Genomic DNA, 16846 nt, shown 5'->3' with positions numbered 1-16846 from the left:
AATTTACGGCATCTTTACCGGTTCTACATTATTTTAAGGCCACTTGCTGCAAGGCACGCCATGAATCGTGTCACGTTTCCCCCATCGTTTCATCGTTTTTTGCCACTAAAAATAAAATTGAATTATAAGCTTTTTGGTAAAGAAATAAATTGCAAGAAAAGTGTTTTTCTTACCTTTTTATCGGCTTTTGAAGTATGTGAAAGCTCAAACTCGTAGACAGGCGTAGTTAGAAAAAGCAATGGTAATGGTGGCGATTTGAAATTTTTATGGAAGTTCTCCGGGAGCTTTTCACTCTAGGTGGTTGAGTGACACTGAGACCCCCCGCGAACTGTTGGGGTTCGCCTTTTATACCGGAACCTCGTGTTTAAACAATTCATATCTAGATACATTTTGGCGACTTTTTACTGTTAGGCTTGTACATGGTGCAGGAATTCATAAGGCCGCCTAAAGGTTATTTCAAAATCGCCTTCTTTGATACCAGAAACAGACGATGGGTCCCATAATATTTCCCGATAGTAAAACATGCTGCACTAATAAAATCAATCAATGGCTGAAGTTTTTCTTAATGGTGTAAAAGAGCCTGGGGCGAGCGCGCGGGAGACCGGTGATATTCCAAAACGTTTGGGACTAGGCTCCACTTCCAATATGGCTGCCAGCAAAATCGTAGTAAACACGAATTCCTGCAAGTTTACGTGGAAATTCTCGACTTACAAAGATCTAGAGCGATAAAAAGCGAAAGAATGATTGAAGCGGACTCCCAAATATGGTATGTAATGCCTAATAAGGAAATGGCCGAGCGAGCTAGAAAAACGACAGTTTTTAAAACAAGATTGACTGATATATTGGTTAAAAAGCAACGTCAGTTGCCGTTAAGCATCATTTATCGTAACAAAGTTCTGGCTCACACCCGACTACAGGACTTCATTATCACATTCCTATGAGCCAATATTCGGGAGTGCTGAACAAATAGGAAAAATTATGTAGTCGGAGTAAAAGCTCAGTGATTAAAGCTCAGTATTTTACCTTGATGCGGAAGTAGCAGAAGCACAAGCGACAAAACAGCGAGTTTTATCAGCAGCAGACTGCAATAGCAACTCGACGAGTGACTCGATGGGCATATTGTTACTCGCTGATCTCTGGTTACTTTTACTTGATGTTGAGCGAATAAATCAGTAGCCATGGCAATTTTTATGTTTCTATGATAGACTGTTATACATAGAGTGCTTGTTACACGTTCCGTCACGCAAGGAAATGTGACTTTTGAAAAACCTTCCGATCTTATTTTCATCACATTATATGAGGTAATTCACAGCTTTTGTAATCAATTTCCGCCTTCTCTTCCTAACCAGTAATTTTTTTTACTTAATGTTATTCTATTCATTTATCGTATTTTATTGATTTTTATATAAGGATGCATTACATACAATGCAAACCACACAAATGAACTATAACATCTACAATATCGGAACCAATTGTAGTCCTTATCAGGTATGAAAAAAAAAACGTTTTTTTTACAATGAGCTTGAGAATAACTGAAGTGTCTACACTCTGTAGAAGCCTTTTTTCCTCGCCCCATTTCCCTCTTTTGCTCTCTACTTCTCCTTAGTCTCCCATTTCCTTAATTTCCCCACAAGTAACCCGTTTTTTTCTTTTCGTTTTAATTCGGAGTTGCCTGCAGAGGAGGCAATTTCTTTTGCACAAAATAGCAAATAAAGTATCATACTTAGGTCCATACCCTCTAATCCACCCCTTTTGATAAAATTCTGGATCCACTCCTGCAGAATCTAAAAATCTTCTCAGGGTAAGATCGCTTTCTCAGGTGATACAGTTCTCTTCTTTTACAACAGCGTTGGTTTCTTGAACTGGTAAAACCGCCACCTCACTGAAAGCAGGGTAAACATTTAAAGCCACTTCTTCTTGTGTAGTATCTCCTTTTTGAGGTCTATAAAACCACCAGGCCAACGAAAAGCAAACAGCTGACAGGACCTTTATAGTTAGGGCCGAAATCACCGAGAGCCGGCTCAGGTGCGTGTTTGAGTACCCTACACAGCTACCCCGCTGACCACAGTCTTGCTGCCACAGCAGGCAGGCGTCGTCTATAAGATAGCCAAAGAGAACTGGGCCAGGTATTCTCCCGACGATGCCAATGATGAGCCATTGGAGACCTAGGGCTAGCGACTTATGGTGGTCGTTGACGCACCTGTATAAAGAGGACATTTTTATGAGATAATTTTTGTGTAATTTATTCTTTTCGTGGACGCACCTTTATAAAGAGGACATTTCTATGAGAGAGAACTTTTGTCATATAAAGAAAATTCTGCCAAAAATTGTCGTTTTTGCTCAACGCGGTTACTTCCATTTAAGGAAACTAATATATTCCTTATTTGGGAAATCTGCACGATGCTTGTCATTTTAAGATGAGTGTACCGAAGGGGCTTCGTAAACTTTATGACTTGTATCCAGAAGAGAAAAACGGTGACTGCGACATCTTTAGTCAATTGAGAAGGTCTCTGAAAAAAATTGGATTCCTCGGGAGCAGACCCTCAAAACATATGGTGATTTGTTTTGTTCGTGGACGCACCTAAAAGGTGCGAAATGGTTTTTGTGTTATTTGTGGTTATACGTTGTACCTGGGTATCAAGAGTATTTTTTAATAGAGTAACGGATGTTACATGTGGGACGTTATATGTGGTTCCCGTTATATCGATGTTCCCTTAATGAATATTAAATCTATATTTGATTGAAAAATTTGTAATCGCGACTTTGGAAAATGTCCGTTTAACAGAGTTATGTATGGTGTTTGCGGACGATTAACCCCCATAATAGAACACTTAGTATTCCACCCCATACCCCTTTTCCTTCAATGCACCACTAAATTTCAGAAAAAGAAACCTGGACAAAGTCTCTGGCACACCCACTTTGTGGTGCCCTCTATTTGACTCTTACTTTCACCAAATAATATTAACTAGAAAGGAGACCGACCTTTTTTAATTGACGAGTAAGTAATAAAATTACCGAATAAAATCTCGAGAAATCAGACCTTTACTTAAATGCTGACAACTGAGAATAGATCGTCTAAACTGACCGCGCAAGAATAGGAACATAAAATGGTAAGTCGCTGGGAAAGAAAAGCGTGGGGATGGGGAGGAGGTTTTTTCTTTCCTTTTTTTTTATTTTGTCATGTCCCCTTCTCCTCCGATAGACCAAAGAGAGGGAAGGGAGGGGAGGTTAAAATAAGTAAATGCGGTCTGACTCATCTCTCACCTTAGTAACACCGTTGTGGTAGGTATCTCCGGCAGGAATGTGAGAAACAGAACAATAAACAAGCAGACGAGGTACACGACAAGCTTATTACAAGGATTCTCGCACGCCCCTCTTACTGCCGAACCCTCGGTACCGTCAGCGGAAGCCACACAGCTGCAGTTGGTGTAAATGCCAGGCTAAGGATGACATCAATGAAGAATTCGATCAACCATTTCATAGCTGTTATTTATAACTAAAAAATAAAACAGTCTAATGGCAAAAATACTTCAAAATAACCACTCACGAAATAAGATTGAAACAATCGTCGAAATTTGATTGTTGGGCGCGTACCCAGGATTGGCAGAGGGGGGGAAGACCTAAATATCTGCGCACACCCTGCGCACCCCCCCCCCCCCCTGTGTTCACGCCTGTTTTTGGCCTCCAAGGGGGGTGCACGCGCACACCCTGCGCACCCCTCTGTGTATGCGCCTGCTATTGTTCATTATATTGTTTGCTTTCAAAGCTGATCTCTAACTTAACCCATGGAGTACCTCACGTATCTACACTTGAAGTCAGATGGACTTTATGCATGGGGTACCAAGTACCAGCACTTAATTCCTAATAATTCTTGCGTATGGAGTACCCCACGTATCACAGTACCTGTTCCTTTGAAATTTATGTATAGAATATCCCCTGTACCAGCATTTTTTCCTATAAAATTTATACATTTAGTACCCTCCTATCATCAACACTTACTACGGGGTCTATGTATGGAGTATCTCACGTATCAGTACTTGTTCCTACCTGTGATTGTTGCGTACAGCCTGCGTAACAAGCCGAGAAATACATGTTGTCATCGCTACCACAAACTGGGCTATAGAGCGCAGGCTCGCATGCGCAGTGACTATTACATGAAGCTGTCAGATTGAAGGCCAAGGTCGTCCTACGAGAAAACATTTGAAAACGCAGATAGGCATTTAAACAGGTCCTTGGCAAGTAGCTAGGCGTACCTCCTTCCTCCTCTTCTTGGTCGCCCAAGACCCTCCCCCCCTCCACCTCCGATACCCCACAAAAAATATAAAAAGGTAAGTAGGTGAAGTTTAGGAGTTTGCAAAAATGATCCCTGACATGCGAAAAAGAAAAATGAAACAAAAAAATGTCTTCTGACTGTGACATGATCAGTTTTGACACGATCAGATGATAGCAGAGAACTTATGTGTTTATTTGCTGTTAATGATCTAATAAACGCCGCGGGCGTTCATTCCTATGTCTACGTCGCTTGCATTTCTATTCCTGTGTCGTTTGTTTTTTAATCTGGGATGGAGGGAGCGGGGGAGGGAAGGGGGGCGTTCAATACAAACTTGTAAGCTAAGGGGGGCGTTTACTTTAAATAGGAGGCGTTCATTAGATAGGGGGGTATCAGATAATTTAACGTACATTGATGCTGCTTTACCTTTGCGTAATCCTGGCAATATTCACATCAGGGCAACCAATCACAAGCGTCCCTGACGCTGCCATAGCAACTAACGTGACCACAACAGCCAGCTTAGCATTCCGGGAAGGGTCCGAATTCAACTTAGCCGACACGATTCCTCCTACTAACGTCCCTCCTGCTATCCCAGGCACCACCGCGAGCCCAGTGTATATGCTTGATCGCGATGCAGTAATTCCGAACTGAGATTCGATTAGTTTGGGAAAGAAAACACCAAACCCGAAAATCAGCATTTTCTCAAGAGCCATCGCTATCGTGACGAATATAAATGTTGCGTTACTAAGTACAATCCTTATCGCTTTTAGCATGCTTCGTACAGTCCGTCCAAGTTTGATCAGAAACCTCTTCAATGTCCTTTTCTTCGATGAAACCAAGTTCTCTGAGCTTTTTATTACTGTCTTACCGCCCTTTTTGAGACTTTGTTCAGTTGCTCTCCTTTCCGCAACGTGAGGGAACGTTTTTGTATAGGCACACAGTGGCAGGGCTGTAAAAAGAGCCATTGCTCCGCACACAAGAAAACCAAGCCACCAGGCCCCAACCCATTCAGGGTCCGTAGGCTTTAGGCCAGTTTCTGATACTAAATCCACGTGCATGTTCAAAAAAGCGCCCCCAATAAAGAACCCGATCGCGGGCGCAAGTGCAGCGGTCGTATACATTGCGCCGATATATAACGGCGAGGCTGATTGGCTAACGCTTTCCTCGATAAAAGCTGTCCCTAAAGTGAATACCGGCGCGGCGCCCGCACCAATCAGAACCTGCGCCACAATGAAAATAACAAACTGAAGCGAATTTGGTGCGCGCTGTCCATCACACAGCAAATGAGTAGTATTACTCTTATTTGAATTTAAACATCCGAAAAACCCAGTCCTACCCACCCCACCCTCCTTATATTCACCACTGATGTAATGAGGCACGGAGAACAGAAGTCCACCTGTTGCTATTAGCAACGCAGCCGTCCCAATCCACCTCGGTTTGTGTCCGTGCGCGCCAAAATAGCTCACGTATACCCCCATGATAGCCACGGAGATCTCGTTAGTGCTTGTGATCGCACCCGCCTTGAGGCTGCTCAGCGAGAATCGCTTTTCAATGGTCGTGATGACTAGTGATGTGACGCCGTTTATTAAGATGCCCTGGGTCAGGATGAACATGCATAAGAACACTGTGAACCATTGAGGGTTGTGCAGGAACTGCAGGAATCCAGGTCTTACTCGGCCCCATCCTAGGCTGGGACGCTCGCGGACTTCGCAGCAAACAATTGTCGCACTTTCAGAATTTGGTGAAATCTCGCCGTCCTTTTCTACGTTTTCCTCACTTTCTTTTTCCGTATCCATGATTTTTCAAACACTTTCTTTGGGTAAAAGCATTCAGATTTTCTTTTGGATCCCTTGCGCTTATTTTCTCACTGACCACCTGTTTACCGGTTGGGGTTCATGGTACGCCTGTCGTTCATAATGACGTCAAACTTGTGTCACGTATCGACCAATCACAAAGTGCTGTTCACGTGATCAACAGGTAGACAAGAGACGCTTGTGAGGAAGCGAAACAAATGCGTGTATAAAAAGAAGGGTCGTTTTGTCTGGGTCTTTTAGTATTATACGCTCTCACCCATTTTTATAGTAAAATGATTTTTGGTGGTGTTCTGTCTTCAATTAAAAAACAGCAGGTGGTAGGTCGTTTATATTTGTTTTTAATTGACATCTTTCTTCGACCAAGTCTATTTAGGGTGTTTGCAGATAATAATAGTAAGTCCAGTATGTCTCCAATGTTTGTTTTTCAAAAACCTGTGAAATACTACTTAGTTTATTTAGTACTAATAAATGGTAATGTCTTTTCTATTTTTTGTTTTGGCTCGACTATTACACTTTAACAATTGCATTTTGTTGCGCAGGATTTTGAAAACAACTCTAACAGGACATATGTTGTTATGTTGTTATTCTAAAAAAAATTAGCGATTAGAGAAGTGAAAAAGGGTTCGAATTTCTTTTGATAATTCTTTGTATTCCTTACACTATTTTGCAACCTTTAAAATTACATTTTCTCAAGCCCGTTCCGAATACTACTTTGCGTCTAGCCCTCCAATAAGTTCTTTCTAACAGGCACAATAGAATTTGAAACTTGTCTAGCCCTCCAATAAGTTCTTTCTAACGGGCACAATAGAATTTGAATCTTGTCTAGCCCTCCAATAAGTTCTTTCTAACAGGCACAATAGAATTTGAAACTTGTCTAGCCCTCCAATAAGTTCTTTCTAACGGGCACAATAGAATTTGAATCTTGTCTAGCCCTCCAATAAGTTCTTTCTAACAGGCACAATAGAATTTGAAACTTGTCTAGCCCTCCAATAAGTTCTTTCTAACGGGCACAATAGAATTTGAATCTTGTCTAGCCCTCCAATAAGTTCTTTCTAACAGGCACAATAGAATTTAAAACTTGTCTAGCCCTCCAATAAGTTCTTTCTAACGGGCACAATAGAATTTAAAACTTGTCTAGCCCTCCAATAAGTTCTTTCTAAAAGGCACAATAGAATTTAAATCTTGTCTAGCCCTCCAATAAGTTCTTTCTAACGGGCACAATAGAATTTGAAACTTGTCTAGCCCTCCAATAAGTTCTTTCTAACAGGCACAATAGAATTTGAAACTTGTCTAGCCCTCCAATAAGTTCTTTCTAACGGGCACAATAGAATTTGAAACTTGTCTAGCCCTCCAATAAGTTCTTTCTAACGGGCACAATAGAATTTAAAACTTGTCTAGCCCTCCAATAAGTTCTTTCTAACGGGCACAATAGAATTTAAAACTTGTCTAGCCCTCCAATAAGTTCTTTCTAACGGGCACAATAGAATTTAAAACTTGTCTAGCCCTCCAATAAGTTCTTTCTAACAGGCACAATAGAATTTGAAACTTGTCTAGCCCTCCAATAAGTCCTTTCTAACGGGCACAATAGAATTTAAAACTTGTCTAGCCCTCCAATAAGTTCTTTCTAACGGGCACAATAGAATTTGAAACTTGTCTAGCCCTCCAATAAGTTATTTCTAACAGGCACAATAGAATTTGAAACTTGTCTAGTCCTCTAATAAGTTCTTTCTAACGGGCACAATAGAATTTGAAACTTGTCTAGCCCTCCAATAAGTTCTTTCTAACGGGCACAATAGAATTTGAAACTTGTCTAGTCCTCCAATAAGTTCTTTCTAACGGGCACAATAGAATTTGAAACTTGTCTAGCCCTCCAATAAGTTCTTTCTAACGGGCACAATAGAATTTGAAACTTGTCTAGCCCTCCAATAAGTTCTTTCTAACAGGCACAATAGAATTTAAAACTTGTCTAGCCCTCCAATAAGTTCTTTCTAACGGGCACAATAGAATTTGAAACTTGTCTAGCCCTCCAATAAGTTCTTTCTAACAGGCACAATAGAATTTGAACTTTGACGACTAGTAGACTCTTTTGGGCAAGGAAAAATAAATTTTAACAATAAAGGTTCCACGATTTCCTACATCTCTAGTAGGAAGCTATTTTGTGATAACAGGGACATTACGCAACGATCACGGCGACGGCATACAGAACGGCGCTCGTGCTCGCGAATACTTACGCCCGTTGACGTCCGTCCGCGCGTACAACGTTAAACTAAGGAAAATGCCGTTAGATTTGCGGTCACGGACGACAAAGCCGTTTTTGAGCAATTCGTGAGCTTATACACCGTTCTCGATACCGTCGTAGTTGCGAAATGTCCCTATTGTTTTATTTGCGTAGAATATTTTACAAGCAAGTCTCCCTTTCCGTCACTATGAGGGTAGCTCCTGACCAATCAAGTTCCAACTCCTGAGCTTGCGTACTAGAACGAGGACAGAATCTTGCAAGAAACGGCAAACAGAAGCCCGCGAACACAAGCGAGCCAGCGGCATAGAACGAGGCTTTGTAAGATCCAGTCACATCTGCTATCAGACCTACAAATACAGCAAAGAGGGAAGAGGTGAAATAAAAGGGGACTTGTAGGAAACGTGACTGTTTGGGTGGCAAACTAGCGCGCGCTCAGGCTTTGAGCGGCAAAATAACAACAAAAAGCAACGTGTTCAATGCTTACGGGAAAAGCAAGAATTGATTATTATTATTTTTTAATTATTTTTTTTTCGTCGTTCTCTGGTGAACGGGCGCAGTCATTTCTCATTTTTGTTTGTTTGAGTATTTTGTTTTGAATTTGCCACCGAGAAAGGTCACATGATCTCTTGATCTCCCCTATTCAGATGATCTCCCTAGCTTTATGATCCAGCTCCCCACATCTTCCCACAACTCTTTGCGAAGCGCGCGTGAAACCGAGGCCAGCCGTGAAAATTGTAAACAAGATGGCAAAGTTTTTATCGGTTTCACGCGCGCGTCGCAAAGAGTTGTTGTGTTGTTGTGAATGTCATTGATATCTCGACCTTTGACCTGAGCTCTTGCCAATTACGCTTTTTTGTTGTTTTGTATTCAAAACTGGAGGGAAATTTTGGAGAAATTGTAAAATGACCATCTTTTCTTGCGTTATTAAGCAATTTCCATCGAGAACTACCACAATTGTCTTTCCAAATTAGTAGAAGGAAATGGGGGCTTTCTCGCACTATTATTTTACTAGTATGACAAAATGGTGGCCGGCAAAAAACATTTCACTCATTTTGTGTGTTAAAATGATAATAAAATTAATTTCGCCTCCCCGCCTAGCAGCGCTTCTGGACTCGTCACGGTAGGTGGCGCTTCTATGTTAACTGTTAGATTTTTACACTTGTTTTCAGTCAAGGGTGCACATTGTGTTTTTCGTTTTCGAGTCGCGGCTGGTGACGGAAGCCATTTCCCAGTTACGGTGGCCAATAGACCGCTAACCAATGGGAGAGCGCCAAAAAGTACCAGGCGTCAAGAAAGCAGGCAAGAGATACATACGTACATGAATCAACAATAAAGCAATGCTAAGAAACAATAATTATCCAATTGCAGGCTTTGTGTTTATCGGTATTTTTACGGTGAGGTTAAAAAGACGATCTACTTTTGAATTTGTTTTGGTTTTGATTGGTTAAGCTCTGACAGTTGCAGAATTGGATAACTTCAAAAGTCATGACGTCCACCAAAACACAGACTCGTAAGGGAAAGGCACAGGGTGCCCGTGTGAATGAAAACGGGTGTAATCCTTGGTGGACACTAGTGACATAACGACATGGGGGGGGGGGGGGGGGGGGGGCGCACTCTCAAGTTCGTATGTTAAATGTGAATGGTTCGACATAAAGAAATTAGCCAGACATAACGGCATGGACATAACAACATAAGAGAAAAAACATGTTTTGTATTTATGACTGGTGCAAACTAGTGACATAAGGACATAATGACATAGGCGCGTGCACTCTTATCTTCGACATAACGACATGGAAATAACGACATAAGAGAAAAAAACATTTTTTTTCTTTTATGTCATTATGTCCATGTCGTTATGTCGGGCTAAACATAGTGCGCGCCCATGTTGTTATGTTGCTAGTGTGCACTGGGCATTATGTCATTATGTCCATTTCGTTATGTCGGGCTTAAAAGAGTTCGCGCGCCTATGTTGTAATGTCGTTATGTCGGGCTTAACATAAGAACATAAGAGTGCGCGCGCCCATGTCGTTATGTCACTAGTGTGCACCAGGCATAAAGCTAATAAGAAAGGCTCTTACCGCCAATAATTGGACCAATGAAATACCCGCTTCCGATTATCGCAATATACCACCCGAATCCATGTCCAATCAGATGTGACGGCAACAAGCTAATGATATTGCAGTGATTTGACGTCATGGTCATGCCTTCTGAGGTCCCGTATACAACAGCAAAGACTAGTAACCACTCGTAACTCGTTGCCGATGGCAACAGCAGGATGTCTATTGCAAGTATGAGAGCTCCTATCTGGAAGACAATTGACGGCGAAACGTATTTGGAGTCACACAGCGGCCCGGTCAGGAGCCTGGAAACAACTGACGTCAACCCCATCAAGAAGTAAAGCCAAGAGGAGCGGTTACCTGGCAGTCCAAGTTCGCGATAGTATTTTGCCTGAAATTTCATAAATGAGAAAAAGTGTCAAGAGATTATTTATTCTCTGCTTTTAAATAATCATTTCACCTTTGTACGAATTTTTATCTGTCCTCCCCGCCATCCTGTCGTTCGATTAATATATCCAATGATTAGCCTGCTTGTATATCAAAAAAATTTAGCCAAAAATTGTCGTTTTTGCCAAATGCAGTCACTTGCATATAAGGAAATTAATATTTTTCTTATTTGGAAAAACTGCACGATTCTTGTCATTTTTAAGGTTGCCGTATCGCAGGTGCTTTTTAAACTTTGACTTGTATCAGAAAAGAAAAACAGTGACTGTGATCATCTTTAGTCAATGGAGAAAGTTTTGGAAAAGTCTAAGATTTCTCGGTACCAGACCCCCAAAACGACAACGTTTTCTTCATATGGGCGGTAGATGGTTTGTTATTGCCGGGAAACTCGATCCATCAAAAAAACAGGCGGGGCGATCGTCGGCAAAATCAATTTAACCATAAGAAATAACACCTTGGGTGTCAACAACAGCAATTCTTACTGAAGCAGCTTATTGAAGCAATTTCTCACTCTTAGCACTAAACAAACACAATAGCAGTTTTCCACCATAGATAACATTTCTTTTCTGACTATAATCATCACCTGTTGTTATTATTAGGATGTGAGGATCCACTAGCGTGGATCTAAGGGATAGCAGAAGCGAAAAAAATGTATCCCCTAAGAACAATAACCCCCGTCTACTTTTAGAGAGTTAGAGAGTTCCCTCCAACCTCCCCCGGGATGATAAAACACCATCTGCCGTCTGTAAAAGGTAAAACATGGAATAGAGTTATTGTGTTACTATGGTTAGTTCTCTTCTATGGCTAGTGTCTAGTTGCCTGTCGTTCGGTTCGTCACTCGGTCGGTTGGTAGGATTGTTAGTCAGTCAGTCGGTCGGTCGGTAATTTGTCACTTGGTCGTTCGGTATATAGAGTCGTTTGACAAAAGGTTCTCGTCAACCGGCTTCGCGACTACTCTCCTCCCAGTCGGTCGTTTGATCAGTCAGCCGTTCGTTGAGTCGATTTTTAGATTATTCGGTCGGTCGGTCAGTTTGTCAGTCAGTTGTCCGGTAAGTCGGTCGTTCGATTATTCTGTCGGTCGGTCAATTGGTCGGTCTGTCAGTCGTTCGTTCGGTTATTCGGTCGCTCGATTATTCAGTCAGACTGACAGACATGCTGCAGTTCTCTCGTATAGCCGTACACACTATACAGAATAGTGCTTGACAGAGACACTACATAAACAGCCTCAACACAAACAAATAGCTGATAGACACTGAAGACCTTTCCAAATCACTAAAATACAGTAAAAATCCAAGGGACTGCAATTACTGGATAGTAATAGCTCAAAGAGTCATTGCACGTCAACAAGCAAATAGTTGATAGACACCGAAGAGCATTACACATTATTGATTGGCAAAGCCCAAAGGCATTGCACTTACCGGACAGTGATAGCTCAAAGAGTCCTTGCACGTCAACTAAACAAATAGTTGATAGGCACTGAAGAGCTTTGCACTTTACTGAACGGTAATGCCTAAGAAAGGCACTTACTGGACAATTAAAGCTCAAGGGTTTTTGCACATCAACAAAGCAAATAGTTGACAGACACTGAAGAGGACTGCACATTACTGAAAGTAAATACCCTAGGCATTGCACTTAATGGACAGTGATAGCTTAAAAGAGTCATTGCACATCAGCTAGACAGACGGTACATTATCTTATTTACAAATCTAAAGATAATGATGACAACAAAAGAAATTATTCGGTCAGCTATTCGGTTTGTCATACAATCGTTCGGTAAATAGTTTCATACTGTCGCTCAGCCTACCCGACTTACCAAATGCGCGCTCGGGCTTGTGTGTCCATATACAAGAACGGTTAGAGCGGCCGTGTACAACAGGTAGAGCCAGTTCTTAAACAAACTCAAATCTATCACTTGACAGCCTCGTTTGCATGTCGAATCCCCCTCCCTCCTTACACGATCCTTATCCTTTGGAAAGACTAGACCGAGTAATCCTGGGGAGAGCATTATCGCGGCAAATGACATCATAGTTTTACGCCATCCGAAGTTCTCGCATAGCGCTTCAGTTATCGGACTTATAACAAAGAGGCCCGCCCCAGGCCCTGACGTTACCATCCCGGTCGCAATGTATCGTCGTCGGTCGAAATATCGAGGGACAAATACCAACGCAGCAAAATAAACCACACAGGAGCCACATCCAAAGACTAAGCCGTACGTGAAATAGAGGGTGACCATATTTGGAGCGAAGGCTGACGCGAGGAGGCCTGCTGCGCAAGGCAGAGTACTAAAAACCATTGCTACCCGTGATCCAACGCGGTCGCAGATTTTCCCAGCGAGGGGTCCAAACACGCAGCCACTTGCGATGGCAAGTGCACCTGCAAACGCTGTGAAAATAAGAATTAACAATCATTCTTTAAAAGCTCAGGGTATATGTACCCCCTCCCCCCTAAGATACCTACATGTGACCACAACCCTCCCCATATCTAACATCATGTTGTCCTCTGTCTTAATGGTCTATTTGAGACTGGGCCGAGCACGCGTGAATTCCTGTGGTAATAAAAAATGAGTGCTCCTGGGATCTATTCAAAATCGCTGCCATGAAAAACGAACGAAACTAAATTCCCTGCAACTATACGTGAAGTTTCCCAATTCAGAAATACCAGAAAAGCGAGAAAATTATTAAAAGCGCTCTTCCAAATACGGTATGCAATACGGCAAAGGCGAAAAATCGAATGAAAACTTTGCAAGAACAAAAATGTTTGTACCCATCCCCACCCCCCCCCCCCCCCCCCTCTCATGGTACTTACCTGTGACCGCCTTGCTCTCCTTGAATTCCTCCAGGAAATACGGATACAATATCCCAGATGCAAAAGCGCATCCCATCGCTAAGATGCTTGCCACGGAACCGCAGACACATACGACCCAGGCGTACGCACTATCCTTCTTGGGTTGCGTAGCCACAAGACCGGCATCCCTAGCAACAATGTTGCCCTTAGCTACCATCGAGCTTGCTTCAGAAGCTAGGTGAACAATGGAAGCCAAGGGATTTAAAGCAACATCCAAGTTTTCGTTATCCACCGGGTTATCTACGGTTGCTAAGGGATCCCTAGTAACCAAAGTATGCTTAGCAACGCTGGAGTCATCGACTGTCATGCCATTTGAATAATTTCATGGTTTTACGATTATAACAACGATTATACAACCTGAGCAAGGGAGCACGGCAGAATGTGTTTCTATTTAACGCACGATTGATATTTTTACGAGAATAAACCACTTTGTTATGCAACACCTCATGTGTGTTTGTTTTGTGGGAGTCATCAATTGCGCTGTTGGATGTTTGTAAACAGGGTCTTTGTTTGTATCATCGGTCCGAAGATATCAGATACGCGTAGTGTCGGAACAAAGTGCCAACGAAAGATGCACGAAGTGCATCGCGAGCCTCGGAGAGGCGAGAAGAATAGTCACTTCTACTGTAACTCTCTATCCTCGGAAAGGATTCGGGCATATACGAACAAAGACGGTGTTGACAAACATAATCCACGTCATAATCCGAGCCCTACACCCCCAACAGCGGGACTGATATCTCTCCTTACAAAACAAGCCCAGATGACTCGTTTATTTTCGTTACAATATCAATCGCGAGTTAAATAGGAATACATTCTGCCGTGCTCCCTTGCGCTGTGCACTGACCGTGGATTTAATATAAAACTAACCGATCCATCAGGTGCTCTGAGATCGAGCTATTTTTTTCATACACTTATTTTTTGTAATTCAGTCCCCTTTCATCGTGATACATATTCACTTTAAAGCCCACTCACTATACGAAAAAAAAAAAATATCTAGAAAAAAAAAAAAACTAATCACTGTGCCCTTGGTTAAAGGGCACAGTGATGATAGTCCAGAGAATAAAATCCATGAAGACAAACCGACAGCAAAACAAAACATCGAGTAGGAAAAGTTACCATTACCTTTCTCCCGTTAGATAACAACAAAAGTCCGCCGGTCTGAAAATCAGGCTACAGGCCAATAACCAGGTAGCATTAGATACCAAAACCCTGTGGGTCAGTTGGGGGCAAGTGAACAATGAGGTCCACTTGTAAAGGCTATTTTGTACGGGCTATAGGATAATTTGACTCCGAAATGAAGTCTAATGTCTTGTTAGTGTTGAATAAAGCACGTATTCCTACTTCAAATGGATGTATTTGCCTTGGTTTCACTCCTACAGCGGATTCTGTCCCTCCCTGTTCCTACGCGCTTGCGACCTTTCAAACGTTGCGCTGTGTAACCACCCCCACCACCTGGTAGATGAGTAACTCGTCCCCCTCGACCCCCAGCGGCAATTATTTTATAGTGGGGAAGAGAAAACGCGCCGCTGTGGGTCAAGGGGTCTAGTTACTCATCTACCAAATGGCGGCGGCGGTTACACAGAGCTACAGGGCGTCGTTTGAAAGGTCGCAAGCGCGTAGCGACAGAGCTCGCCGTAGGAGCAACACCAAGGCAAATACATCCAGTTAAAGTAGGGATACGTGCTTTATTCAACACTAACAAGACATTAGACTTCATTTCGCAGTCAAATTATCCTATAGCCCGTGGATCTTTAGATAAATATTGTTGGTATTGTATTGTGAATTTCCAGGTGGTTTGAGAGGCATTAACGGGTTGCACCGTATAGCCTGTTTTCGTCCTCTATAAATTTTAAAGAAAAAAAACGCGAGATTTTCAATTACTGAAATCTTATACCTCGCTTTTTTTTATCAGTCATCTAATCGTTCTTTTATAAAAATAAAGATATGTTACTCTCCAGGAAACCTGTGAACTCTGTTTCTGAACTAACATTGGATAATCCACGAAATACTTTTTATTATTTTTTTTAATTTTATGAAGTAGAGGCGGGAGACAGATATTATGCCTATACTAAACGTCTATGACTAAAACAGATCAAAATAAAACCCTCTCGTAAAATTTTGCATTCGGAATTTTATACAAATAACTAGTAAAATCATACTAAACTCCCTTTCAAACAAATACTAGCATTTGAACCTCCCTGCTATTATTATTTTGCCCTATCTCTTATCCTGTATTCAAAATACCAAGTTAGACCATTAATCCCTCCCTTTTTAACCGTATTGAATTTAAATACAAATGGACGTTCAGTAATCTAACCGTTCAGCAGTAATTATTTGAGCTTGTCAAAGTTTTCTCATATTAAAAGTAGTGTGCTCTGATTTCCTACCTTGTGATTTCATGACCTTGGTTTGGCTTGTCGCTTATAATCCTCCTTCTATTCCTGAAGATCCATATTACACGTGTTTGGGTTTCTAAGCCTGTGTCAGATGATCGACCACCCCTGTAGTGTACAATCAACGGCAACGTAGGACTGTTTTCATCTACTCTACCTACGAGATTTTTTCATTACCTGTTGGAATAATCACCACCACATATTATCTAAGTTGTTTGCACAGTGATTTAGCTCCTGTCACGCGCGTCAGTCTGATCTTAAGTATGTCTAACTGCGCCACCAAACTGTTTTTGGTAATTATTGCACGCACTAGCGCTTCCGGTGCGAAAACTCGAGAAATTGCTGGAAATATATACTTTAATATTATGGGATTTATAATATAATGCCTAGTAATGAAACTTTTTGTTTCATTGTACAAAGAACTTAATAAAATCGCACAGAGACAGTATATTATTATTATAGGCATAAATTATTTTAAAACTCAATTTCGATCTCCCATCGAGTTTCAGTATCGGAAGTTGAGCTGTCACAGGTCACGGTATAACGGTACAATGTTACTAAGCTTGGAAGCCTGTGCTTTGGGGATATATTTTACGCTCGTGAAAAATCAAACAACAGATCTTGTCATACTGTGTTTATTGTTCCTTTTTTCCTGGGGTGCCTTTGAATTCGCAAGTAGCATTTGTATTTGTATGTACACACAGACGCAAAACGAACACCCACCCCCGGGCTCAAGAACAATCAGTTCAATCAGCCGTATCCCGAGCCAACATGTCAGGACAATT

General features: G+C 41.8%; 2 protein-coding genes across 5 annotated transcripts; both read right to left on the bottom strand.

The window, feature by feature from the left end:
• Positions 1–1236: 1236 nt before the first annotated feature.
• Positions 1237–6216, bottom strand: LOC5505106 (solute carrier organic anion transporter family member 4A1). Its single transcript, XM_001625909.3, has 4 exons — positions 4697–6216; positions 4048–4186; positions 3265–3440; positions 1237–2200 (listed from the first exon to the last, which is right to left on the bottom strand). Exons 1-4 carry the CDS (start codon positions 6064–6066, stop codon positions 1816–1818), a joined length of 2070 nt encoding a protein of 689 aa, XP_001625959.2. The 5' UTR covers positions 6067–6216; the 3' UTR covers positions 1237–1815.
• A 190-nt stretch (positions 6217–6406) lies between these two features.
• LOC5505094 (monocarboxylate transporter 13) lies at positions 6407–16725 on the bottom strand. 4 transcript variants are annotated; one of them, XM_032373532.2, is made up of 5 exons: positions 16056–16725; positions 13630–13928; positions 12638–13206; positions 10402–10771; positions 6407–8670 (listed from the first exon to the last, which is right to left on the bottom strand). In XM_032373532.2, exons 2-5 carry the CDS (start codon positions 13823–13825, stop codon positions 8483–8485), a joined length of 1323 nt encoding a protein of 440 aa, XP_032229423.1. In that variant the 5' UTR covers positions 13826–13928; positions 16056–16725; the 3' UTR covers positions 6407–8482. The 4 variants fall into 4 exon arrangements, with proteins under 4 accessions (XP_032229423.1, XP_032229422.1, XP_048577657.1 ...); XM_032373531.2 differs by having other exon boundaries at positions 13630–13842; XM_048721700.1 differs by lacking the exon at positions 16056–16725 and adding an exon at positions 15010–15123 and having other exon boundaries at positions 13630–13842.
• Positions 16726–16846: the final 121 nt, after the last annotated feature.

Source organism: Nematostella vectensis, chromosome 14 (assembly GCF_932526225.1).
Source record: "Nematostella vectensis chromosome 14, jaNemVect1.1, whole genome shotgun sequence".
NCBI lineage: Eukaryota > Metazoa > Cnidaria > Anthozoa > Actiniaria > Edwardsiidae > Nematostella > Nematostella vectensis.
This window is presented reverse-complemented; position numbering and strand designations above follow the sequence as displayed.